At 41.5% G+C, this 27,184-nt stretch overlaps 2 protein-coding genes across 3 annotated transcripts in view; both read right to left on the bottom strand.

Moving 5' to 3' along the window:
- Positions 1-10,415, bottom strand: part of LOC115306141 (tripartite motif-containing protein 34-like) — an 18,498-nt gene extending 8,083 nt beyond the window's left edge. Inside the window, exons 1-4 of the mRNA XM_029956379.1 lie at positions 10,216-10,415; positions 4,809-5,289; positions 4,073-4,168; positions 3,193-3,423 (exon numbers count right to left, since the gene is read on the bottom strand). Of these exons, the coding sequence (XP_029812239.1) occupies positions 3,193-3,423; positions 4,073-4,168; positions 4,809-5,231 (750 nt within the window). The 5' untranslated portion in view covers positions 5,232-5,289; positions 10,216-10,415. The remainder of the gene's footprint in view (positions 1-3,192; positions 3,424-4,072; positions 4,169-4,808; positions 5,290-10,215) is intronic.
- Positions 10,416-10,502: 87 nt separating this feature from the next.
- The window catches only part of LOC115306140 (tripartite motif-containing protein 34-like), a 17,275-nt gene continuing 593 nt past the window's right edge, over positions 10,503-27,184 (bottom strand). Inside the window, exons 2-8 of one of the 2 annotated variants that reach the window (XM_029956378.1) lie at positions 23,856-24,345; positions 23,145-23,240; positions 22,142-22,372; positions 19,217-19,239; positions 17,667-17,767; positions 17,343-17,369; positions 10,503-10,801 (exon numbers count right to left, since the gene is read on the bottom strand). In XM_029956378.1, the coding sequence (XP_029812238.1) occupies positions 10,731-10,801; positions 17,343-17,369; positions 17,667-17,767; positions 19,217-19,239; positions 22,142-22,372; positions 23,145-23,240; positions 23,856-24,272 (966 nt within the window). In that variant the 5' untranslated portion in view covers positions 24,273-24,345 and the 3' untranslated portion in view covers positions 10,503-10,730. Of the gene's footprint in view, positions 10,802-15,298; positions 16,901-17,342; positions 17,370-17,666; positions 17,768-19,216; positions 19,240-22,141; positions 22,373-23,144; positions 23,241-23,855; positions 24,346-27,184 lie in introns of those variants that run through there. The other variant, XM_029956377.1, reaches the window with a different exon arrangement.

Genomic DNA, 27,184 nt, shown 5'->3' with positions numbered 1-27,184 from the left:
AAGAAGCCTAAGCATCTAATGATTGATGAATGAATAAAGAATTATTCAGCCATAAAAAAGAATAAAGTTTTGCCATTTACAATGACATGGGTGGAGGTGGAGAGTATAATTCAAAGCAAAATAAGTCAGTCAGAGAAAGACAAATAACATCTGATTTCACTCATGTGGAATTTAAGAAACAAAACAAATGAACAAAAGACAAAGAGAGAAAAATCAAGAAGCAGACTCTTTAAATTATAGAGAACAAAATGATGGTTACCAGAGGGGATGGGGTGGGAGTAAGGGTTAAATAGGTGATGGGGATTAAGGAGCACCCTTGTGAGGAGCACCGGGTGATGTGTGAAGTTGTTGAATCACCATATGGTACACCTGAAACTAATATAACACTGTATGTTAACTAACTGGAATTTAAGTAAAACCTTAAGAAGCCAAACGAAAGAAAGAAAGAAAGAAAGAAAGAAAGAAAGAAAGAAAGAAAGAAAGAAAGAAAGAAAGACAGACAGACAGGAAGGAAGGAAGGAAGGGAGAGAGAAAGGAAGGAAAAAATACATGTCTATACTAGTCTATATTTATTGATCTATTTTGAAATTTACTGATTCTTTTTACCTTTTATCTCCTTTCTGCTATGAAACACAATCAGTGAATTTTTTAAATTTCAGACGTTTATATTTGCAGTTCCAGAATTTCTATTTGATTCTTTTGTATGTTATTGTTTCTCTGATGAGATTTCCCATCTATTTATTCATTAGGGCCATCATTTCATTTATATTGTTGAGTTCAGTAATTAAAAGTTGCTTAAATTCTTGTCTGCTAATTCCAACATCTAGATAATCTCATTGTTGATATCCATTTATTGTGTTTTCGTTTTTTAAAACAAATGTTTACTTGTTCTTCAGAGACCCAGAGCATGAGTGGGGGAAGGGCAGAGAGGTAGGGACACACAGAATCCAAAGCAGGCTCCGGCTCTGAGCTGTCAGCACAGGGCCTGACGCAGGGCTCAAACCCTTGAACCCTGAGATCATGACCTGAGCCAAAGTCAGCTGCTTAACTGACTGAGCCACCCAGCTTCCCTATAGTGTTTTCTCTTGAGAATGAGTAACATTTTCCTGGAATATATAATGAACTGGGTTACTGTGATACTATGGAGGCCTAGCATGCTCTTGTAGTACTCTGTAGAGTCTTGACTTTAGTTTTAGTGTGCACTTAATGTGGTTGTATTTAAACTGCAAACATTGCCTTTGGTGTGACAGTTCATATCAAAGTTCAGGGTTTTTTTGCTTTTAACTGGATGCTTTAACTTTAGATCATGTATAGTCTCAGAATCAGCCAATGTTTTGGCAAATTTCATACACAAAATGTTGGGCTATCCCCTCTTGCCTTCTCTTTTCTGAAATTCCTCCCACTTTGTAGTGACTTAGGCTGTCGTCAATTCTGTCCTCTGGTTCTTAAGGGCAGAAAGACTAAGGATTTACTATCAAAGTTTTAGATGGGGCCTTCTTCAACCCTCAGACTACAATTCTAACTTTTATAAACTAAAATCTTCATTGAAACATCTAAATAGAGCCTGTCAACCACAACTATTGAGTTGGTTGTAGCTATTGAATTTGTAGGAACCATGTTATTTTCAGAGTGACGGTAGTTTATACAAAAATGCAACTATGACTCTCATAGCTAGTTCTCTAAACTCATAAAAATTCTAAAATAAGTCACTTTAATGTGTATGATTAATTTAAAGAAAATAGCCCATGAAACCAATAGGTAAGAGTGAAATCTTGGCCAATGATCTATCCTGAGCAGCTGTATTTTGAAAAGATGATTAAGGCAAAAGACAGGGATAGAGAAACACAAGGATATTTCCTCTAACTCTCAGTTCAGAAAACGAGCTTGTTAAACTAAATTTAGATATGGTATTTCTTCCTGAAGTATAGCTATACACTGTCATTGTACTTGAAAAAGCTTAGCAACAACCTTGACCTTGGTTTGAATTCTGGGAGAGAGACAGAGGATCAGAATCGGGCTCTGTGTTGACAGCAGAGAGCCGGATGCAGGGCTTGAACTAAGCCAAGAGATCATGGTCAGAGTGGATTTTAAATGCTTAACCGACCGAGCTACCCAGGTGCCCCTAAAGCAATGCATTTATATCATTAAATACTATATCAGGAAAGATGGTCTCAAATAAGTAATCAAAGTTTCTACTTTAAGAAACTAGAAAAAGAATGGCAAACGAAAGCACACACACTCACATCCATGCATGCATACACACACACACACACACACACACACAAAGAAAACAATGAAGATAAAGGCAGACACAAATGACACAGAAAGGTTAAAAAAAATAAAATTAATGGAATAATAGTTGATTCTTGAAGGAAATCAATAAAAATGACCAAAGACAACTAAGCTGACCAAGAAAAGAAAAGAAGAAAGCACACCACCAAAATCAGGAATAAAAGAGGGGACATTACTATGTGTGTTGTAGAAGCCAGCGGAATTATAAGAGATTATTATGACTGTCTTTATGTCTACATATCAGGCAACTTAGAGTGGACTGATCCCTAAGAAAAATGTATTACAAAACTGACTCAAAAACTGCAAGAAATGCAAATAAACCTAAGGCATTTTTTTAAACCCTTCAAAAAAGAAAAGCCCAGGATGAGATGGCTTCACTGGTGAATTCTATTGACAATTTTAAGAATAAATAATACTAGTCTTCCACAATTTACTAATACTAGTCCTAATAGTATGGACTAATGGACTAGTCCAACACAATTTTTGTTGGTTTTTCAGAAAATAGAAAAAGAGGGAAAAAAAATCTTAGTTTATTCTATGAGGGAAATAAGTCTTAGGATGTGAAATTCATTTGTCTGTGATCTAGCTGAATCAGGAAGAGGTTCCAGATACGTCCTTAGCACTAGATCACGGATAACAGGGGCCCATAGACTATCCCTGGATACAAAGCAAATTCTCTCCACAGTCAGATGTCTGCCCTGCACTGGATACATAAATATGCAGTTGTCCCTTGTTATTTATTCCTATCAGCTCTGACAGAGCTGCAGGAAAGGGGTACTCTGCAGGGCCAAAGGAATCTTAGAGTCACCCCCAGGAAGAGCAAAGCAACATGGGAAGGAGGGAAACTTGGTCTTCATTTTTCTCAAGTCTCAGACGCTGGCGGTTCCTCCGGAGTCTCACCTGCAGCATGTCCATTGTTGACCCCTGCAGCCGACATTCCAGATCCAAGATGAGGTCTGTCGCCAGCTGACTCTGCTGGGCCAGTTCATCCTCCGCTTCAGCCAGCCTACCAAGAACAGCCTTCTCCTCGCTTTCCAAATTCTGCAGCTCCCTCAGCTCCTCACACTCCAGGATGTCCTTGAGTTTTTTAAACTGTGCTTGGATACTTTGTCTTTCAGTTTGCATTTGTTTCTTCGGGAGTGAGAAAGAGAGAGGGGTACTCGGGTTATCAGGCAAGGACTAGGCGCCAGAAAGAGAACTACTTTTCTTTGGAAAGTTCTCACAGGGAAATGAATTAGAAGGCAGGGAGCAATTCTTAGGAAAGCTGACTTTCCTCTCATCTTTTCTCCATCACATTCCAAAAAAAAAATGGCTTCACAAGCTTGCATTGTTGAGGCCAACACTGAGCCCAAATGGGGCCCCTGGGTGTAGTTCAGCTCTCACACAGCTGTCCAGGACAACCAAGTCTCCTCATATTATTCTTGACCCCCACCCTTTGCCCTTGGCTAAAAGTTGAACAATGTGGACAGAAGCATGGGTCATTGCTAAATGTCATCGCCTAGACAGGTCAAAGACTCAAAAATCACCACAGGAATGTGACACAGAATTCACTAGCCATCTTCTACATGAACACCTTCTTCTAAACATCTGTATTCATTTGTAACGGGCTCACTTTTTAGCCCCAAGCCTTATCAGGGAAAAGATAAAGAAGAGGACCAATCACATGACTTTTGGACACATCAACGATCAGAGAACAAAAAGGAAGGTAGCTCTTTGTCACTAACACCCAAGGTCCTGTCCAGATTTTTGTCAAACTCCCTCACGAAGTATCTCCTCCTACCTTCCAGGAAGTTCTCTCTTCTCCGATAACAGCTTCCAACATCCTAGCTTCCTGCTGGTCATTCTTCAGCTTCCACAGAGCTGCCTGGAGCTTCTCCTGTGAGACAGGAATCACACCACAGTTGAGCTATAAGATTTCTCAGCATCAGCACAGAGGATAAATGCAGAGGGGGAAGGGAGGGAATCAGGCTGATTTCCAAAGAGACTAGCATTTACAGAACCAGTGAAAAAAGCAGTTAGAATCTAGGACTTGGAAGAAAACTGGAGGTGGCGAATGTGTTCTTTAAGACTCAGGTGATGGACATCACCATCCCTTTGTCATAAGAGGACTGACACTGCACTAGAAGAACAAGCCGAATCCTGCAGCCAGGAAAGAGATCACGTCTCAATCTATCCTCCTGTTACATGGGGTCATGAGAGCCTCTCTCCAGCACGAAATCTCCATCGTCCAGTGCAAGGTACAAAAGTATCTACTTTTGGCCAAATCTGTGCTGTAGGTTTACAAAAATGTTGTAATTGAATCGAATGGCTAAACATGTTCTTCAGGCAAAAAGCAAAAACAAACAAAAAAACTGTCCTTCAGGTCTTGGAGGGTGAGAATAGAAAGACAAGACACCACAGGCTTGGGCACAGGCCTCAGGTCTATGGTGACGAGGGAATTAAAGCTGAATGCAAAGTGGAGATTGCTCATCAAGTCCTGTTTTCTGCCCTGTACTTCCTCCATCCTGGCCTCTTACCTGGAACTCATGGGCCACCTCCTCCACGAGGACCGTGTGGTGACCACGGTGCTCCTGGGACCGCTCGCAAAGCCAGCAAATGACCTTCCTATCCGTCTTACAGAAGAGCAAGAGTTTCTCTTCATGGCGTTCACAGAGATTTATCTTTTGCCCCTCCTTGGGGCTCACCTTGACCTTTCTGAGCCGCTCCACTATGTTGGCCACATGCCAGTTAGGCCGCAGCTCCCCAGTGCAGTAACTGATTCGGCACACAGGGCAAGTGCTCTCCCCTCCTTGGCTTGTCACAGACTCCTTGGTCTTTGCAGTGATGCAGGCCTGGCAGAAGCTGTGGCCACAGTCTAGGCTCAGGGGCTCTGTCAGGAGGTCCAGGCAGATGGGGCAGGTTACCTCCTCTCGCAAGCACGTCAGCAGTTCAAAAGCCATCACAGCTGCTCCCTGTCCTGACTTCTGTGGCTCTCCTTGCTCACAGATCCCTGCACGACTGGGAAGTTAAAAAGGGGCAGAATTAGAAAGGTAGAAATAAAATTATACTAACTGGGCAGAAATCAAAGATAGGCCAAAATCATAATAGCAAAGGAAAAGAAAGGAAAGGTGGAGAAACAAAGAAAGGATCTTGGGGACCTGGTAAAAAGGACTTCTCTTAATAATTTCAAATGCATTATTCATGGTTCAGGTGACATAACAAATCTCATCTTTACCCACGATGACTGTTATTTTCCTTTCCTTTTACTAAACAAAACGATGACCTGAAGCCCCTTCTACCAAGACCCTTGTGTGGCCTACCATCTATCCTGCTTTTTCTTGGCCATCCCCAAAACACACCCTCACTGGAAAAAGCACCCATCCACATATGCCTTTGGGTTTTTCACTCAGCATGGATACTGTCCCTGGCATCGGTGACTCACTCTTATACTTCAGTAAACTCTTAACTCACCTGCTCTCTTATCAAAAAAGACTGCTCTAACTTACTGACAGTGTAACCATTGCCATCACTTGCTATACGTTTGCACTGATTTCTCCTATTATCACAACATAATATAGGACAATGTCTTTGTGTACATGGTAAAAGCAAACCCTTCATCAGATGTGTGAACAGAGATAGTAAGTCACTTACAAAGATCATTTATCTCCAAGAGAGCATTGGGATCAACTTAATATGTTCAAAGCCCTCCTACAGAGGTCTGTCTCCTACCCCATTGAGCTAATCAAAGGCAAACAAAGGTAACTTCCAGGAGAACAATGGAAACTGTGGGAATGAAGTGATCCAGACCAGCTGAGAGGTTCTGGGAAGTCTAGTGTTTGAAACCAGTGAGAATTCAGTGTGGCCAGGAAATATGGCAAGGATGTTAACAGGAGCCTAAAGTGTGTATGTATGTGGACAGTGGGGAGGGAGATGGTATAAACTCATAGGATCATATTTTCAGATACCTGAAAAAAACAGAAACATGAATGAAATGTCAGTCTTGAGAAAGAAGTCTCAAAATATTGGGCAAGATTATTCAATTAATTATCATTAATGACGAATTAAATGCTAGCAAATTGACTAATACCCATAAACACCAAAATAAGTCTAAATAGAAGTTTTAAACCCAAATGAGCAAGGAGAGAGAGAGAGAGAGAGAAAGAGATGGAGATCAAGAAACAGACTCTTAACTATAGAAAACAAACTGATGGTTCCCAGAGGGTGGGAGGGATGGGTTAAACAGGCAATAAGGATTAAGTAGCGCACTTGCTGTGATGAGCAGTGTGTTGTATAAAGTGTTGAATCACTATATTGTACACCTGAAACTAATATAACACTATATGTTAACTATATTGGAATTAAAATTTTAAAAAACAGAGGGTTTAAACTACTATGCACTTGGCATTCACCTGGAAAGAAATAATAAATTAAATAATAGATTACACACACACACACACACACACACACACACACTCACACACTGCGTGCACAAAATGTGGAAAACATTACTAGAAAGATGTACCTGCTGTTGAGAAAACAACAGCTTATCCAGAATTCCAACTTGAAAACAGAAGGGCTCAACTGAAAGCTGAAGAAAATGAAGGAAAGATGGGATATGATCTGAGGACACAATGAACTGGGTAGAGGAAGTGATCAAGTCACAGAAGACCTGTCACCTTGTATGAGTTATAAAATGCTAGTGTGGCTGGTGTGCAGAAAACTGCTAGGCCTTTGACATCACATGAGCCTTCAGGGACCATCAAATATAACACTCCCCAAAGTAGGTAATCAAACATTTAGAGAATCTTTTCCAATAGCAGGGAGAAATTATCAGCATTTTCTCATCAGAGATGACTGGGGACATAACTAGCTCGGCACTCAGGTGACAGGTTAGGTGGCTCCAGTGTGGAACAGGGAAGGTCAGTTAGGATGCATGCACAGCTGCTCAGAGCAGGATGATGACAGCTCGAGGAACAAGGTGATGAAGGAAATGGAGGGCAGCAGATAAGAGAGACATAAGATGAGGTAAAAGGATAGGGCTGGGAGTTGGGAGCAAAGGGTTAACAGCAGGCTTGAGATCTTCCTTCGGGTAAAGGTAACATTGGGTTACTCTTCTAGCAGGTAATTTCTTGTTTGTTTTCCAGGAAAACCTGCCAGGTTACAATAGAGTGGCAGGTTGGCAGGTCAGCAGCCTTGCAAGTCCACAATCCTGACAGTAAAAAATGGCTTGATGTGTAAAGTGCATTTAGACTAGGAAGACTTTATACAGACCTTAAATGCCGGGTGGAAGGCAGAGACTCACTTTTCACATGGGGATTGTGACTCTTGGGGCCAAATCGGTCTTGGTTAAGCCCCTGGAAGCTGTACTCATGGGATTTCATCGGGTAATCAGCCTTCGTAGCACTAGGCTTGTGTACGGTAGGCTCACCCACATCCATCTCGTTTGGTTTCTTAAGAAGCTGAGACGCCAGGGATAAAATAGCTCTGGTGTCACTGCAAGGGCCATCGCAGACAGCTCGCTGGAAGCAGCACACCAGCAAACTGTGTCTCCTGTTCTCTAGTCCCCAGCTAAGCTAAACGAACCTGGCAGGTTATGTCTTATCAGGTTGCATGGATGGAAATGGTGGTCCAAAGTGGAACTCCTGCGGGTGGTCAGTCACCACAACTACTCCTGGTGGAATGACGCTCGTTCTCCGACCTGAACTCAACATGGCCCTGTGGCCACAGTCTAGATTGAGGGGTTCTGTCTGGAGCTCCAGGCAAATAGGGGTGTGTGACAAAAAACAAAGAAAGGGAAGATCTCAGTATAGATTAAGGTTTTGATGGTTGCCAAGGTTTGATGTACAAGAAAGATCTCCAGTATGTGACAACCAATAAGGTTTCCCTTTGCTTCACACAAGGGAAAAGCTATAAAGGCAGCATAGAGATAAATCTAAATCTATGAAAACTGTCCACTCATGCCACGTTCCTCATGCATAAAGGGAGCCTGATGAGAATAAGCCTGACATACACTGCAAAGATAATCCAGAATGGTACAGATACTGAAAATAGTTCAAAGACCATATGAAGTAAGCCCCCAGCTAGAGAAACCATGGGTCAGATGAGGCTCTGACGAGTAGCAAGACCAGAGGTACGTATTTTATCAGAAGTAGATATTATATAATAGGTACTTATTATATGATAAAATCTACCCATATTACATGATAATATCTATCCAAGCTATGTTATTAACATGGGGTCAGGCCTCCAATGATTTCTCATCCCATTCAAGATCCACCAATGCAGAGAAGCATCAGGAGCCTTCTACAGGAGGAAGCAGTTGGGCATGCATTCTGCTGCAGGACTGTGGGGTTTATTTTCACAGTGGGGCTACAAGGAGCCAATGACAAAGCAGCTGCTGTCACCACTGACATGGGAGGAAGAATGGGCAAAGGGATTAGACTTCCCACAATGGAGGATGAGCCCCCCATGACTTTAGCAGTGACCTAAGGGCTCCATGGCAATCCAGGAGATAGATATGGAACATGAATGGTATCTGCCTGACGCAGCTTCCAGGTCAGCAGTCTGCCATAGGCATCAGGACCCTCCCCGCGGGTTTTCTCCATACATCTGAGCTCATGAGAATACAAACTCAAAATGTTCCAGAGGTGACAGCCAAGGACAAGCAAAAGAGCCATAAAAAGACAATAACTATGTAAAAGTCCAACCAATAAAAGTATATACAAATTTTGATTCTTTTGCGAGTCAACAAAACTGTTTTTCTAAGTATAATAAAGCCACGAGCAACTGATGTTACATGGGAAAGAGTCACTTTTCTTCAACAGAATGGGAAAAGGAAATTGTGCTATGTTTTATTTACCAGGTAGTCATCTAATAGTATTTAATATAAGCTCCTTATAAAACTAGCAAAATGAAAAGGGAAGCAGAAAAGTAAACAAATCAATTCTAAAACCCCATGATCATTGGCATGATAGAGGTGTAACTGTTTGAGTTCAGAAGACAGGGACCAGTCACTGACCAGTGACCAAGAGGGCCACAGAGAATATGTAGCAGAGGTAATAATCTCCAAAGTCAACTTTGATAAAGTGACCCTTGGTCAGATGAAGGGAAGGCAGGGTGAGAAAAGAGATCTGCCCAGTGTCCGGTGTCCTCCACACACCTGAGTAAGGGGATCACAACTCTACCGCCTATCAGGAGGAGGTGGAGTAAACAGAGGCTCCCCTGCTGTAAACTTCCTTCCCTCCTGGGTCTCAGGATTTTGTCAATATACTTCTTCTGACATCTTTATACATTATTAAGACCAATGAAACTCATTTTCTTTAACTTAGAAAAGACACCACGTCTGGAAAATGCTCCCCTTGCTCCTGGTCTCTCAGGCAACCAGTTTCCGGGAGGCAGAGGTGACTCAGCGGAGGGATGAGTAACGTTAGTGATTCTCAAGGACCTCCCTGAGTTCACAGATGAAGGCTGCAGGGCTTGCCAGTTATCACCCCACCAAGCTCCTAGGCACAGACAGGGGAGGGTGAGGAGCATTTAGCTAGAGTCATGCTGTTGGGTGACACACTGTCAGGTGATAGGTATTAAAATGTTAGGATTCAAAGATCCATCTGCCTTTGCTCTTGCTGTAGGAGAAGGAACTTTCTACCTCCGAGAAATGGAGGATTCTGGCTTGTCCTCAGCAAGGGGCGGCTCACACTTAGGGAACAGGAAGGAGAATCGCCAGCATAGACTCAGCCTGGAGAAATGAAGGTCCCGCCCATGAAAGAACAGAGCTCCTCCTGTCTACACACCTCCCTTCTTTGAGGCCTGCCCCTCCCCCAGCCGGCGCTCCCCGCCCCCCACTCCCCTACCTGCACCCCCACCCGGCACTCAGCAGGAAGCCTGCAAGCCCGGCGTTGGGGCCCCGCCCTTCACAGCAGCTTCGAGAGCACACGTTAAACTCACCCCAAATATCAGTTCTCACTGCTGCCCTCTGCAAACTACTCTACACCCCTTCCGACACCAGGGGAGAAGTCGTATCTCCCTGAAGAAGATGTAGTCAGGATTCTGTCCCCAAATCAGGCGCAGATCTCCGCGGAGGCTCGGAAGAGCAAAGAGAAAACGAAAGCTGAATTATTGGAGAAGGCTGGACCGGAGGAGAGACGCCACCGACCAATGGGAGGCCTCGACACAGAACCCCCCCCCCCTCCCCGGGACGACCAGACTCAAGAGTCCGGGCCAGATGGGCCTGTATTGCTCGCCTGCAAGGTGCCCCCGTTCCTTAACAAGGAGGTATCGCGACCTTCAGAGAAGGAGGCTTTCCCGAGCAGTGTAATTTCACACACAACATCCGCCTTGCCTCTTTCCCCCCTACAGATGAGCCGTCAGGAGGGAATAAAATTCCTTTTTTTTCCAGCTAGGACCCACACTTGAGGCTGGCCTGGGGCAAGCATATGGCCCAACTCTCTGCTGATCGGTGTTCAGGTGCTGAGGTCCGCGAATCTGGCCTGTGTGTCCTCATCGGCGTGTGAGAAGGCAGGACCATGCAAATCTGGAATTAACTCAGGTGGTCAGTCAGGGACTGTCACGGAGAGGTAGCACAGCGAGGCTGACCTTCAGAATTTGGATTCAATAAGGCCCCAAATGACACTTTTTCTAAAGCGGCTGGGAAGATCCAGCCGTTTGAAGTGTCCTGTTGGGCATGGCATCTAGTACTATTCAGCATATAATCTCTATAATCCTAGCAGAACAAAAACGAAGCAGGAAAATTGTTAACGTTAATGCTGTGTTTCAACTTGATGGCCACAAGGTGCCCAGATTAAACATTTCTGGGTCTGTCTGGGAAGCGGTTGTTTCTAGATAAGATTAGCATTCAAATCTGTGGACTCAACTAGATTATTTTCCCCAGTGTTGATGGACAGCATTTAATTAGTTGGGGGCCTGAGAAGGAAAAGGGATTCATCCCTTTTGTTGCCTGACTGGCTGCTTGAGCTGGGATATAGGTCCTCTCTTGTCGTTGGACTGGAATTCACACCATTACCCACCCCAGTTCTCAAGCCTTTGGTCTCAGACTGAATTACACCACCAGCATTCCTGGGTCTCCACTTTGCAGACATCACATCCTGGACCTTCTCAGCCTCCATAACCATGAGTCAGTTCCTCATAATAAATCTCCTTCATACTGGTTTTGTTTCTCTGGAGAACCCTGACTAACAACTCTAAAATTCTGTGTCAAGTGGCACAGGTAGAGTATCGTAATGACAATGATAATGAAACGGGTGAGCTGTGCAGTGTCAAAGGATGCATGCCAAAAGGTGATATAGAAGAGCCAACCATACAAGGAGGATGTTGTAAAAATGATAATGTTTAAAAACTAAAAAAAATTTTTTTAATGCTTATTTGAGAGAGAGAGAGAGAGAGAGAGAGAGAGAGAGAGAGAGCTTGATCAGGGGAGGGTCAGAGAGGGAGACACAGAATCCAAAGACAGGCTTCAGGCTCTGAGCTAGCTGTCAGCACAGAGCCTGACACAGGGTTCAAACTCAAGAACCACAAGATCATGACCGAACGGAAGTCGGATGTTTAACTGACTGAGCCACCCAGATGCCCCTAACAATGTTTAAAAAGTCAACTTTAACCTCCAAAGATCTGGTCAGAAAAGAGGAAGTCACTGTAAAAAAAAAGAAAGAAAGAAAATAAAAGAAGTTTTGAGAAGGTCTGCAGTCTTGAATGCATCAGTCTGGAATGCAGCTGTCATTCACAGGAAAGGAAGTAGTTAAACAAACTTTCCTACTCTCTTTTCTCATGGGTCTTAGGATCTTGTTAGCATGCCCCTTCTTCTGATGTCTGGTCATATTATTAACACCAAGCAAGCACCTCATTTGTTTTATTAACAGTTGTCAGGAAGTCCCTTATGGGGGCACCTGGGTGGCTCAGTTGGTTAAGCTTCAGACTTCGGCTCAGGTCACGATCTCACAGTTCATGGGTTCGAGCCCCGCATCGGGCTCTGTGCTGACAGCTCAGAGCCTGAAGCCTGCCTCCGGTTCTGTGTGTCCCTCTATCTCTGCCCCTCCCTTGCTCATGATCTCTCTCTCTCTCTCTCTGTCTTTCAAAAATAAATAAAAGTTAAAAAAAAAAAAAAGGAAACCCCTTATGGAAATCCCTCCTACGTGCTCCTCTGGGCTGATCTACCAGGTGGCTTGGTTTCGGCGTGGCAGAAATGGCTCAAGGAGAAGGATGAGCAAAGTTAGTGACTGTGTGTCTGTGAACTGCTGTAGATCCCGGAGTTTGAATTTGGAAAACTTGTAAGACTAGAAAACACCCAAGAAGCAACTGTCAAACCATTAAGGTTCCCAAACCCTGGGACAGGGGGCTAGGAGTGTGGTGAGTTCTGCAAAAATCTTACATACTTCATACCAACAGGTGTTAAGCTTCAAAGAACTTTCAGACTTTCCCCTATTGTCTTCCTCAAAGTGTCTTTTTCATCTCTGAGCAAAGCCAGGCCTAGCTCTCTCTTCTGCTGTGCTCAGTGCAGAACTGGTCCAGGGTCCTGGGCCACAGCGCACAGAGACACGATAAGCTCTTTATCTAGGGCTTCCTTTACTTGAATTTCTCTGGAAGTCCTTGCTAAAACAAGGGTTACTCCTGGAGGTGAGGACTCAGTCACTATATAAAATGAATATGCAGAGGCACCTGGGTGGCTCAGTCAGTTGACTGCCCAACTTTGGCTCCAGTCATGATCTCACAGCTCATGGGCTTGAATCAGGCATTGGGCTTTGGGCTGATGGCTCGGGGCCTGAGCCTGCTTCTGATTCTATGTCTTCCTCTCTCTGCCGCACTTACGCTCTGTCTCTCTGTCTCTCAAAATAAAATAAACATTAACAAATTAGGAGTGCCTGGGTGGCTCAGTCGGTTAAGCATCAGATTTCAGCTCAGGTCACCATCTCATGGTCCCTGAGTTTGAGCCCCACATCAAGCTTTGTGCTGACAGCTCAGAGCCTGAAGCCTGCTTCGGATTCTGTGTCTCCCTCTCTGTCCCTCCCCTGCTCGTGCTCTATCAAAAATAAATAAACATTAAAAAATTAAAAAGCAATTGAATATGCAGAAGTGCAAGGCAACAGAGAGAAATGCAGCAGGAAACCTAGTGTTATTGCTGATATTATCAGTGGCAATATCCACCCCCACCTCACACTGTACCCCCAAGTTCAAGTTTCAGGAGGTCAGGTAGGGACTTTCCTTATTTTGTTGCTTATTGCCTCAGACTTATTAAAAGTCATTTCATATAAAGAGTAGATAGACACACATATATAACATTGTAAAAATATTTTTAATTGAATGAAACATCTTGATGATAAATCATGTTTCTAGTCCACTGTTCTTACGAACATAGTTTCTATCACACCATACAGTTCAGTTATTCTGGTACCGATAACATATGTGAGGTTCCCCCAAGATCATTTTTTATTGAAGTGTAATTGACATACATTACACTAGTTTAGGTGTACAATATAAGGATTCAACATTTGTACATAATGTGAAATGTTCACTACAATAAATCAAATTTCTATATATCACTATAGGGAATCAAGAAAAAAAATTTTTTCTGTGATGAGAACTTTTAAGATTTCCTTTTATAGCAACTTTCAAATTTGTAAACAGTATTATTTGCTGTAATCATTAGGCTGTATGTTACATCCCCATGAGTTATTTTATAACTGGAAGTGTTTACCTCTCCATCCCCTTCACCCATTTTGCATACCCCCAACCCCCACCTCTAACAACCACCAATCTGATCTCTGTGTCTATGAATTTTGTTTTATTTGCTTGTTTTCAGATTACACACATAAGTGAAATCATATGGTATTCGTCCTTCTCTGTCTCAATTTACTTAGCATTACACCCTCAAGGCCCATCTGTGTTGCTGAATGGCAAGATTTTATTCCTTTTTATGGCCGAGTAGTATTCCACTGCATATATTATCTCACATCTTCTTTATCCATTCATTCATCCATCTATGGACTCTCGGGTTGTTTCCACATTTGACAAATCTTAATTAATTTTTCATATTTCCTGCTTTCTTCCCTCGGTTTACTTGGATTGGTGTTTTAACTGTCTCCAATGACACATTTTAAGCCTTGCTTTATTTACCCTAAAATTTTCTCAAATGAGAAAGTATTAAAAATCCATGGGCCAAAGAGTAAGATATTTCATTAGATTCCTCTCCAAGCAGGAGATGTAATGAGTGGAGAGGAAATAGGGACCCCCTAATAAAGATTCCTTTTTCCCAGTAACTCAGAAGATAATAAGCTGGAATGTGGAACATACCCACATACTCTGCTCTGGTGAGAGAAGCATAGTAAATTCAGGTGTTCTGCTTGCCCAAGTATCGTGACAGGACCTGATTTCCCCACCAATTTCTCTCAGCTGCAAAGCTAATGTTTCATAAGAGAATCCCAAGATACTGACCGTGGATAAGGTGTCATTTCAGAGATTTAGAGGAAGAGGAGTAAAACAATGGATGTTGGATCTGTGGAAGGATTGGCAAAGAAAGAAGTACTAGATAGGAAGAGGTCTTTGGGTAAGGAAGCTTATTTCTTTTTAACACTGCAATCAATACCACTACGCTGCACTCATCACACAGGAGACTCTGAGCTCTCCAATCCCCTCCAGTTTTAACCAAATATACCTAAAAACACATCTATGTCTGCATTAACCATCCTATCATTGTTCCCTTTCGGAAGTAAGTGGGAATGCAAAATGATATAACCACTTTCAACAAAATCTAGCAGTTTGCATACCAAAAAAATACTAAAATTCAACAATTGAACTGATATCTTAGGATATCCGGGGTAAGCAAAACTTGTTCTATTTCCAAAAATATAAGTATTTACTCTAACAAAACAGTACTCAGTACCTATACATCAACACTATGAACCTTGAACAATTGTAAAAGCAAAACAAAAAACATGAAGGCACTAAGGAGTAACAAAACATTTGGAATCTACAGTGTAATCGACAACAGGTAGTAGGGAATACTATTGGAGAAGTTTCCTGGTTTTGTGGCTTTTTATTTGAAAGCAAACCTCAACTGGTAGTAAGACAGTTAAAACCCAGCAGCTACAGACTTATTAGCTTGAAGTGCAAGAAGAATGATTTGGAGCTATCCCTGCAGCTGAAAAATGGTAAAAGAATGTCTGTAAAAGAGAGATCCAGAGAAAGAAATCCCAAATTGTACATTCAGCAACAATCAGAACTGCACGTCTGAGACAGATCAAAAAACTGACCAGAGATTTCACCTGCTACAAAATGCAGGGGAGAATTTCGAATTTGAGTTCAAACAAGTTAACTGCCTGAAGAAAAAAAATGTTCTTCAGAACAATTAGCAGAATCCAGAGTCTTTACACTTAATTTACAATTCCCCTGGGGGAATTTTAGATACGTTAAAATTGTTTAACATGCAAAGAAACTAGAAAACATGGTCCATACTCAAGAGCAAAAGCAATCACTGGAGATGAACTCCAAGATAATCCAGATGTCATATTTACAAGGATTTACAACAAAAAAAGACAAGGACTTTGCACAGCTACCAAATCTAAGGTCAAGGTTATGAAAGAAAATATGCTTATAATCATGAGCAAATAGTAAATGTCAAAAGACAAATAAAAATAGTTTTGTTCATTGAAATACTAAAACTAAAGGCTACAATCACTCAAAAAATAATCTAGGACTGGCTTAAGAGAAATTCAGGATCACAAAAGGAAGACTAAGTGAATTTAAAAGCAGATTAATGCAAGTTATCCAATATGAAAAAAATAAAGCCTCAATAATCTGTGAAAAAAAAAATCAAGGTACTGACATAGGCTTAAACCACAGAACTACTAAAATTCAACAAAAGTAGTTGAATTAAATGAGAAAAGGGTAAAAAGCGCATGTTTTAATACACACAGAAAATCACTGCACAAAGACATTCTAGAATAAAAGAAGGAGAAAGGAAGGAAGAGGTATCCAAAAGGCAGCAGATAAGCTCGGGTGTAGACAAGCCCAGGAGAAAGGGTGCTACACAGAAGTGGGTGAGAGACTAAGAAGGTTCAGGAGCTCGGTGGGCACAGGGTCATGGGGCCTGGACAATTCAAAGGATTGAAATATGGATAAGCAGTCCGAGAAAAGCAACATTTAGAAAATTTGTAGATGAGTGATCCGTGGTTTGTGACATTGAAAAATGAGACAATGCCTGCTTCATAGTCTAGGAAAACCCCAACACGAAAGGGAGGAACAGCCATGGAAAGAGTCAAGACCTTGGGATCAGACGTAGAAGTCTCCTCAAAGGCTGTATACTCAAATTTATTCTGTAACCCAATAACCCAGTAACCAAATTGAGGTTTGTATCTGGAGAAAAGGTGTCGATGATTTGTGCCTCGTCCAACACCACACTTTCTATCACAGAAATGTGTTCTACAGTATACCCCTAGGATCCAAGCAGTTTTCTTGGACACATCTATTTCCCAGTAGTGTTTCCCTGAAGAGAAATACTGAGAGCCTAAGATACCGTAATTATAATATTTAACAGGCCAAATTGGCATGGACATTACTTGTCTCTGATCTTCTGAAAGGACAAGGTTTATACTTAGGTTGATTGGATTCAGTGTGATGTCCACTGTAGGGAAAAAAAATTATAAAACCAGGTGAGATATTTGGGACAGGTTTATCTGGTAAAGAAGGACCATGGGAAGTGACCAGGTAGAGCTTGTATTATGGATTGGGGGAGGGGCAAAACACTGGAGAAATGTATTTCATATCTGTGCACTAAAATATATAGAGAAATGTATATTATATATGTATATATAATATATATAAACACATGGGGCTCAGATCATGAGATCTCTGAAATCACACACACACACACAAAATTTAAGTAAGCTTCCCCCCCAGCACATAGCTCCATATGGGAGATGAACTCACAACCCTGAGATCAAGACCTGAGCTGAGATTAAGAGTTGGACACTTAATTGACTGAGCTACCCAAGTGCCCTGAAATCACAAATTTCTGAAAGGAGATCAGAACAGAAGGATTTGAAGAACTAGTAACTTCGTCTTACCCCAGTAGCACTGGACATGTGTTAACTCTGAAATGATAAGAGATTCATGATGTTAATAGAAGCAAATGATTAAGCACCTGTCTCTTCTCCACAGTAGGCCAGCAGAGGGGAGCCCTGGGAGACTATAAACTGGTAAATGAAACAATGAACTAGACAACTAGCTATTCCCCCTTAGATATAACTGCATCCCCCTTAACAATATCCCTCCTTCTCTGAATAGTCTCCTCCATGCTATCCTCTCTTTGAAACTGTACCAGCTCCCCAGTTTAGTCCCTGACACCACAGGGCTCCCATACTCACCCTCCTGCCCTCACCTCTCCTCACCTCTATGCATGCGCAGCATTGCCCTCAGATCTGGAGCACGGAATGAACTCTTCAGTTTTTTTGAAACAGTTTGTGGCTTTCTTAGTGTCCAGATCTCACTCCTAGGCATGACAAAAAAAAATGTTGTTCCTATATCTCTTACCTTGTATCCTAACAATACAACTGCCTTCCTCTCTCCTTCCAATGCTACTGATGTGCTTAAAACTTCCTCCCTCAGAAGCCTGACCCGGGAAGAAGGGAGAATACTGATGCTGAAGCCAGAAGAAATGTGCATATGTCTCCCTTCCCATTTGGCATCAGTATGGCCTTGGGAAGGTCTTCACCTCAAACAGTTTCTTCTTCTAAAAATGGAATAATTAACACTTTTTTTGATACCTCATGGACATAATAGAAAATTTGATGAAAATAATGTATAGAAAAAGCCTTAGCTACCTGTAAAACAAGTATGCAATATGTGAAGAAGTCAAGTTGGCAGATCTTTCATTGGCGAGGCCATGGATGTGTGTTCCTAGGTAGATCAGTAGCGAGGCTGCGGATCCCACCTGTGATGTGAGATCCAAAGGTCTCTTTTTGAAAGGCTGTGAACTTCTGCCCTAGTCCAAAGCCTGAACCCCAGTGGTATGACTCACAAGTAACAATGGAGATTTCAGAGGTTCTGGAAAAAAGTTACTTGGCAAAGGAGAAGTTATGACCACCAAACTCCAAGTGGTTAGTATTTCAGGTGTTTTTAAGGAATTAATGCTGTCAGGTGGATTGGCAACCTAAGCCACAAGAAATACACTTTCCCATATAAGCTTCTAAAATTAATTATACTACCAAGGTCAAAGTCACTAACTCTGAGGCTCATGTTTGTTTTTGGAAATCTAAAGAGAACCTTGTAAAATAACCTAATCTTTTATTTAAAAACATTAAAAAAATATTTATTTTTGTAAGAGAGAGACAAACAGAGCATGAGTGGGGGTGGGTAGAGGCAGGGAGCAGAGAGAGACAGAGACACAAAATCTGAAGCAGGCTCCAGGTTCTGAGCTGTCAGCACAGAGGCTAATGCAGGACTCAAACCCACGAACAGTGAGATCATGACTTGAGCCGAAGTCAGACACTCAACCAACTGAGCCACCCAAGCACCCCAAATGACCTAATCTTTTATATTCCCATGTAAGCAAAGTAACTATAAAGGAGCTGCCCTTATAACCATTTCAGGGTTTATGAAGCCCTCCATGTGATAGGACAAGCACCTATGGAATACAGGAAGAAGAGCAAGGACAAAGTGAAGTCACAGGACTCTGATAGTGAAATCCCTGATCCTTATTACCCTTACTGGCCCTACCTCTGTGAACTCCAGCCACTGAATGCACTAGCATAGAATCTTGTCTATTCTCAATTCATAAGGAACACTTAAATCCTTGTCTATGACCAGCCATTTAAAATAATACTACATTCAAATGTCCCTGATTGGGAAGACTTTTCATTCTGATTAAACACCAGATTACGCTTATGGCTACAAACCTTTCTTCATAACAAAAGTACCACTCCTGGTCACCCATACGCACCATTTCATGATTCCACTCATGTCCTAGGAAGAAGAGAGAAAACATGAGTCAAGGAGTATAAAGAGTAAAGCAGGATTAATGAAAGAAAGAATAGAAAAACACTAGAGAAAATCAAAAAAATCAAAAGTGACCTATTTAAAAATATCAACAAAATTGACATGTTTTTATGCAGACACACCATGAAAAAAGAGAAATTATGAAAATCAGGAATGAAAGGGAAGGCTTTACAACTGACTTTTACAAAAATTAATAAGAATATAAAGGCTATGAACAATTGTATGTCAACAACTTAGATAATCTAGATGAAACAGACAAAATTCCTAAAAGCACCGAAACTACCAGTACTGATTCAAGAAATAGAAAATCTGAACAGACCTAAAGCATGTAGTGATGAGACTGGAAATGAAGAACTTCCTGCAAAGAAGTCAGGCCCAAATGGTTTCAATGGTAAATTCTGATAAAGGTTTAAATAATTTTAAAAACTTCACAAATTCTTCCAAAAAATAGAAAAGGAGGGAATAATTCCCATCTCCTTCTATGAGCCCAGTACTACTCTGATACTAAAATGAGACCAACATCAGAATAAAAGTGAACCACAGGCCAGTATTTCTTATGAGTATAGATGTAAACTTCAACAAAATACTAAAAACTAAATCCAACAAAATATGGAAGATTATATATACACCATGGCCAGGTAGGATTTATCCCAGAAATGCAAAGTTGGTTTCACATAAGAAAAACAATTAATGTAATTCATTATATTAATAGAATAAAAGTAAAGGTCATATGAATAGACACAAAGGAAAAAAAACACTTGACAAAACTCAACATCCCTTCATCAAAAAAACAAACCAAAAAATGAATAGTAACAGCCCACTAGAAACAGTGGGTAAACTTCCTCAGCCTGATAAAGGGAGTCTATGAAAAACTCATACTAAATGAAAAGAACTGAATGCTTTTTACCTGAAATTTGATATAATACAAGAATGTCTACTCCTACTACTTCTTTTAAAGCAGTACTAGAGGGACGCCTGGGTGGCTCAGTCAGCTGAGCATCTGATTCTTGACTTCAGGTCAAGTCAGGATCTCACAGTGCATGGGATTGAGCCCCACATCAGGCTCTATGCTGACAGCGTGGGATTCTCTCTCAGTCCCTTCCCCACTCTCAAAATAAGTTAAAAAATATATTTTAAACAGTAAAAAGAAAAAGCACTATGGTATTAGAGGTTTTAGTCAAGGCAGTTAGCCAATAAAAAGAAATAAAAAGCATTTATATTGGAAAGAAGTAAAACTATTTCTATCTGCAGAATACATAGTTTATATATAGCAAAGCTCTGCTCCATACCCTTTAAGGGTAAGGCCAAGTATATTGGTATATATTGTTGAAAACAAATAAATCCATAGTGGTGATGATGTGGAAATGCAGATTAGTTGAAAGAAGTTAAGGATGTGGAATGGCCTGGCTTGCTAGGGTGGTTTAGGGTTTGCGACAGGGACTGAGAGAATATTGGTACCATATTTGCAAAGTGGTCATAAAAAAGAAAACAGTTGATGAATAGTAGGTTATATTTTAGATATTCTGAGATTCTAGTACCTATTTCTTCTTCATTGTGTAATGTATTAATTCTGAATACATGATTATAGACAATAGGCAGTGATTAGATAGATTATATAAAGTTTGAGATCAGCAGCACCTGCATGTGAGCTGAAGTTTAAGAAGTGGAAGAGGTTACCTATAGGCAGTGTATGGAGCAGAGCTTTGCTATATATAAACTATGTATTCTGCAGATAGAAATAGTTTTACTTCTTTCCAATATAAATGCTTTATTTTTTTCACTTTCTACATGGTGTCCTTTAAAGCACAACAGTTTTTAAATTTGATGGACTCCAATTTATTTTATCTTTGGTTGCTTCTATTTTGGGTGCCATATCTGTGAAGCTATTGCCTAGAGCAAAATCACAAGGATTTATACCTGTGTTTTCTTCTGAGAGTCTTATAATTTTGGCCCATACATTTAGATTGTTGATCTGCTTTGAGTTAATTTTTGTATATAGTGTGAAGTAGAAGTCCAATTTCATTTTTTTGCATGTGGATATTCTATTTCCTCAGCCCAATTTATCAAAAAGACCCATTGCAGTTTTCACCAAAATTTTTTTGGTATTTAAACAAACAAACAAACAACAACAACAACAACAACAAACAAACAACAAAAAAAAAACCCAAAATTTGTTTGGTATCACTTAGAGAACCTGATAAAAAATGCAAAACCTATCTCACTACAATGGGCCCGAGAAGTTAAGGGTTTTTTTTGTAGCACTCTAGGTAATTCTGATACAAAGCAAAAACAAAAACAAAGAAACAACCAAAAAAACCCTAATACGCAAGCATCAGAACAAAGGAAATGAGCCAACACATGAAAACCAATTAATTATCCTTTTGCTTAATATCAATAAAACAAAAGAAATGTTTGGAAATTCAGCAAAAAAAGGCAAGAAGATACACAGGAAGTCAAGCAAAATCTAACAAGAGGAGTTTGTGATAATAAATACACATTTTTTAATGTAAAAAAAGATACATTTTTTAAACCTGAAAATGCATGTATTTGCCTGTGGCTAAGATAAATGAAAAAAACTTGACAAATGTTCAACACTAGATCAAAGGTAATAGGGGCCTAGAGAATATGGCTGGATATCATAGATCTTCTCTCCAAGGTCAAATGTATTCCCTGACTTCATACAATAATAAAGTAGGATACTCCCCGGGAATGTTAATATTCAACTGCCCATGAAGCCTTCAATGGAGAAGGGCTCCAGAAGACCAAAGGAATCTTTTCATGTCAACACCAGGAGTAGAACCCAAGGACACAGAAACAAAGATAACCTAGACTGTGTTTGAAGAGTTCCAGATGGAGGGATTCTTCTTACCTGCAGCAGGTCCACTGCTGGCCATTCACTGCGAAGCTCCAAATCTGAGATAAGCTCTTTCACCAACTGGTTCTGCTGAGCCAGATCAGCTTCAGCCTCAGCCAAGTTACCCAGTATTCTCTTTTCCTCTTCTTCCAACATTTGCAGTTCTCTCTGTTCTTCATTGTCCAGGATGATTTTAAGCCAAATAAACTCTGTTTGTATCCTTTGTTTCTCTGCCAGGATCTGGTACTATAAGGATGGACAAACAAGAGACGTAAAGAGTCTATTAGCCTGAAAGCCTACTGTGGAAGGGATTAGAAACCAGTAAAAGAAATGTTTTTTCATTGAGTTTTAACCAACAGGGAATAAAGGCACAGGGGCAAAGTTTGAGAAAGCTGGGTATTTTTCCTATTATGTTCCCTTTCGTACATACCAAAACAGGTCTCAGGCTGTCTTATCTAGGCCAACCCTGGGATGAAATGTAAAACCTAAGTGAGGTTTAGGGGCACCTGGGCAGCTCACTCGGTTAAGTGTCTGACTCTTGATTTCAGGGTTGTGAGGTCAAGCCCCACATTGAACTTCATGCTGTGCATGAAGTCTACTTAAAAAAAAACAAAAACTCAATGAGGTTTAGTTTGAGATAGCTGTACTGGACACTCACACCTCCCTGCATTACCATGCTCCCAAGTTTAATCCTTAGGGAAAATCTTGGGCCTTTGCCCAGTGTCTTTCAATGCAAGTGTCAGAGCCTTATTGGAAAAGAGGAATTGAAGACAGAATTCTCCATCCTTCCTTGCCAAAGAGTCTGTCTTTATGCTCACTTCCAAATACCTGTGTGTACCTACAACATGTCCACTTTCCAGCCCTCAACTGCAACAGAGACAGGACAAAAAGGAGAACTAATCGATAGCTTCCAGATGCATTCTATGTCAGGGAACAAAGATGAAGGGTCTTTCTTGTTATCTGGAGGTCCTGCCAAGATTCTTTTGTCAAAAACCCCTCAGAAAGAGTCTCCTCATACCTTCCAGGAAATTCTCTCTTCTCTGATGTCAGCTTCCAGCTTCTCAGCTTTCTCCTGCTCCTTCCTCAACCTCTCCAGAGCAGCCTGGAGCTTCTCCTATGAGAAAAGAGTCATATCAGAGTCAATCTATGAGTTTTCTCAGCAGAGAATAAATGGGGAAGAATCAGGCTGATCTCAGAAGAGACCAGGTTACAGAAATTGTGATTAGAATCTATGATATGGGAGAAAAAGCTAAGGAGAATATATCCTTTGTTCCTGGGTGACAGAAGTCACCATTCCTCACCACACATAGCCCAACTCTCTTTTCATAAAAGATTGACTGTGCTGTGGCAAGAAACACCCTATACTCTTACTGACACTCTCTCTACATCCTATGCACAGTGTTGAATAGCAACCATCCCACTGAGGGGAACAATGAGAGCCAAGCTTGTGAAAGGAATTTCCCATCCATGTCACAAAAGGGAAAAAAGGAAAAATCTCTCACTCGTGGCCAAGGGTCAAGCCTGTAGACTCTAGGCTTATTTATGTAAGTGTAAGGAATACGCAGAAATGTTCTGCAAGCATTGGAAGCTAAGCATAGTGTGAGAGAGATATGTGGAAAGAGATTACAGATCTTAATTCCTTGGTGCCAAAGTCAGTAAAGAAGGATGAAAAGGTGACATTTCCCAGCAAGGACCATCTTCTAACTCTCCCCTCCATCCTGGGGCCTACCTGACATTCCTTGACGACTTCCTCCATGAGGAACGTGTGGTGGCCACGGTGCTCCTGAGACCGCTCACAAAGCCAACAAATGATCTTCCGGTCTTCCTTACAGAAGAGCCGGAGTTTCTCTTCATGGCGCTCACAGAGGTCTCTCTTCAGCTCCTCTGGGCTCAACTTGACCTCTCTGATTTTCTCCACTATGTTAGCCAGATGCTGATTAGGCCTTAGGCTTCCAAGTGAGTATCTGGCACTACATACAGGACAGCTGCTTCCCCCTTCCAGGCTGATCTCTGCCTCCTTGGTGTTCGCAGTGATGCAGGCTTGACAGAAGCTGTGGCCACAGTCTAGACTCAGGGATTCTGTCAAAAGCTCCAGGCAGAGGGGACAGGACACCTCGTCTTCTATGTTCAAGATTTTTAAAGCCATATGTCTCTCCTGGCTTCTTCCTGTCCTTGCTCCTGAGGCTTTTGCTTAAAAGACTCCTGGATGGCTGGGCAGACTGAAAGGGGAGAAGGGAAGAATGGCATGAACAAAAGATTCTAGTTGTGCAGATATTAAGGGTGAGCCAAGACTAAAATATTGAAGGACAAAAAAAAAGAGGGGAAAAATAAAGCAGAAATGAAATTCAGTAGCCCCGGCAAGCTGCTAATGCTTCCGGCTTCTGCATTTGTTTTTCTTTCAGCCTGGAACCGACCTCCCCCATGATATTTGCATGACTTCCTCTTAATAGTTCATTCAGCACCTTCTTTAAATATCATATCAGAAGGACCTAACATGATTACTTTATCTACAGCACAATTACCAATGTATATTATCTGTTGTACATTTGCCATCTTTTTCTTATTATCACTATATAATATCTTTTCCTTAAGTATACTACTTCTAAAATGTCATCTGCACATAGATCCAACACTTGTTTTTGTTCACTGCCATATCCCTAGTACCTAGAACACAGGAACATAACCTTTGATGAATATATAAAGAACCTCCTCATTTCTACATAGGTGATTAGAACTTTTTTTTCTTATCAGCACTCTGTCTTTTTGTTTCATTAATTCCCTGTTCTCCAGTAGGAACCACAGCTATGGTTTCCACAGAAGTGCTTACCTCCAAATATACCTGTCCCATTCAGAACCCCTCATTCCTTCATATTCACTCCTGGAGACACTCACAGAAACAGCAAGGACCATGGATAGGAAAGGCATTTTACTACTAACAATTTTAGAACCAGTTACAATTTGTAAACCAATGACCTATTTATTCTTTATACCAAAGTCCTTGAGAAATCAGAGTACTTTCTTTATTGAAATGTGTAAATTGAATGAAGTAGCTTATGAAGATGATTTCACCCAGTAAGTAGATTTGGGGTGCATACAATCCTTCCGGATCCTCTTTCAGAGGTCTGGAAGGTGTGATAAATGCTACCACCCAGAAGGCATGGTTTGGGGGAACTAATAATTTCCCAAATAGGAAAATATCAGAGATATGGCCCCTTGAATAAGCAAAGGTTGTCCTAAAAGGTGTAAGAAAGGATATGGAATGAGAAAGAGGAAAAATATATTTTAGAGAGAAGTCATCTATATGAATGCCCTGTTGATGGAAAACATATCTTCTACTGTTTTTAAAATGCCTATATGGTTTGGCACTTGGTTGGCTCCACTGGCTGGGCATCTGACTCCTGATTTTGTCTCAGATCATGATCTCAAGGTTCATGAAATTGAGCCCTGCTTCGGGCTCTGTGCTGACAGCACAAAACTTGCTTGGGACTCTCCTGCTCTCTCTCTGTTCTTCCCCTGCTCACAATTTCTCAAAATAAACAAATAAACTTAAAAAAATAAGGGTGTTTGGGTGGCTCAGTCAGTTAAGCTTCCAACTTTGGTTCAGGTCATGATCTCACAGTTTGTGAGTTCAATCCCTGCATTAGGCTGTGTGCTGTCAACTCGGAGCATGGAGCCTACTTCAGATTCTGCGTGTGTGTGTGTGTGTGTGTGTGTGTGTGTGTGTGTCCCCCTCTGCCCCTCCCTCAGTCGTGCTCTCTCTCTCTGTCTCTCAAAAATAAAATGGAACACTTAAAAATTAAAAAGAAAAAAAAAGAAGTTGCTAGGAGTGTTTTCTTCAAGTTAGTATCAACCTTTCCACCGCCACCATCTTGGCAGGAGCCACCTGCATCTCCTGCCTGGATTCTCAGAAATGGCTCTCCTGGAAACTATCACAGCTTGCCCTTCTGCAGTGTGCTGTCATTGCTGTTCTTATGTCACTGACTAGAGTGCCCCTCAAAGCAGACACCAGTCCTGTCACCCTTTTGTTCAAATGCATGCCATCCAGCATCTGTGGGTCATCCTTCTGCTCTGGGTAAGGCCACCTTAGACACCTTCTCCTGCCTCTTCCCCAAGGTGACCTTCTTCTCCTTTCCCTGCATTCTCCACCCCAGCCCACACTGGCCTCCTTGCAATCTCAGGAGGAAACCCATGCTAAAGCCTTTAAATCTCTTACATTCTTCAGATTCTCCTCAAAGATCTCCTCACAATGGGGCCTTCATGAAAAGAACTTACATTTGCAAGGCCTTTACCAGGTCACTACATTCGACACTTAAAAACTGTTCCCCAGTAATATTAGTCACCTTCTTGTGTACGGATCAGTTATTTGGTTGCTTACAATCTCTCCCTAGCTAGACCGGAAGTTCTTATATGTATTTACCATTTACTGCATGTTGAATGCATATTCACTGCACATTTTTTTTTACAACAGCAACTTTAGTTCCTATGAATTAATTATTTAAATGAATAAATAAATATATCTATTCCATCCTATGCGTTGGGCCTTCTTTTGGACCCTGGGGAGACACTCAGCATCTGGGCAGAAATGGACCCTCTCCAGGAGTAAAGCATAGGCGCCCAGGAAGACTGTCACCGTGACTCCTGGAAAGAGGGACTACAGGTCAGAACGGGCATGTGTCAGAAGGTGTGTAACAAATCCATCAATGTGAAAATTGCTCACAGGAAAGTGGGACATGTCACCAGCAGTCATGGAACAAATTTCTTAGCAAGACCATTGGATCTCTGGGCTACTTGCAAGCAATAATCAGCTCCTGTTAATTAGCTCTGAGCAAAGAAAAATAGTGAGAGTTGAGGTAACCATGCACAGGCGTGTCTTCAGAGGAAGAAAGAGCTCCTCGCAGGCAGCAGTGGACTGCTGGGAGGAGGTGGACTGCTGGGAGGAAGACACTCCTGAACCGGACTTCAAAGGACACGGGATAAAGGGGGCCAGAGGGACAGGTCAGGCCAGCAGCTGAGAGGTCAGGAAGGCTACAGACTGCCCCGCAGCTGGTTCTCCAGAGA

Source organism: Suricata suricatta, chromosome 11 (genome assembly GCF_006229205.1).
Source record: "Suricata suricatta isolate VVHF042 chromosome 11, meerkat_22Aug2017_6uvM2_HiC, whole genome shotgun sequence".
In the NCBI taxonomy this organism is placed as follows: Eukaryota; Metazoa; Chordata; class Mammalia; order Carnivora; family Herpestidae; genus Suricata; species Suricata suricatta.
This window is presented reverse-complemented; position numbering and strand designations above follow the sequence as displayed.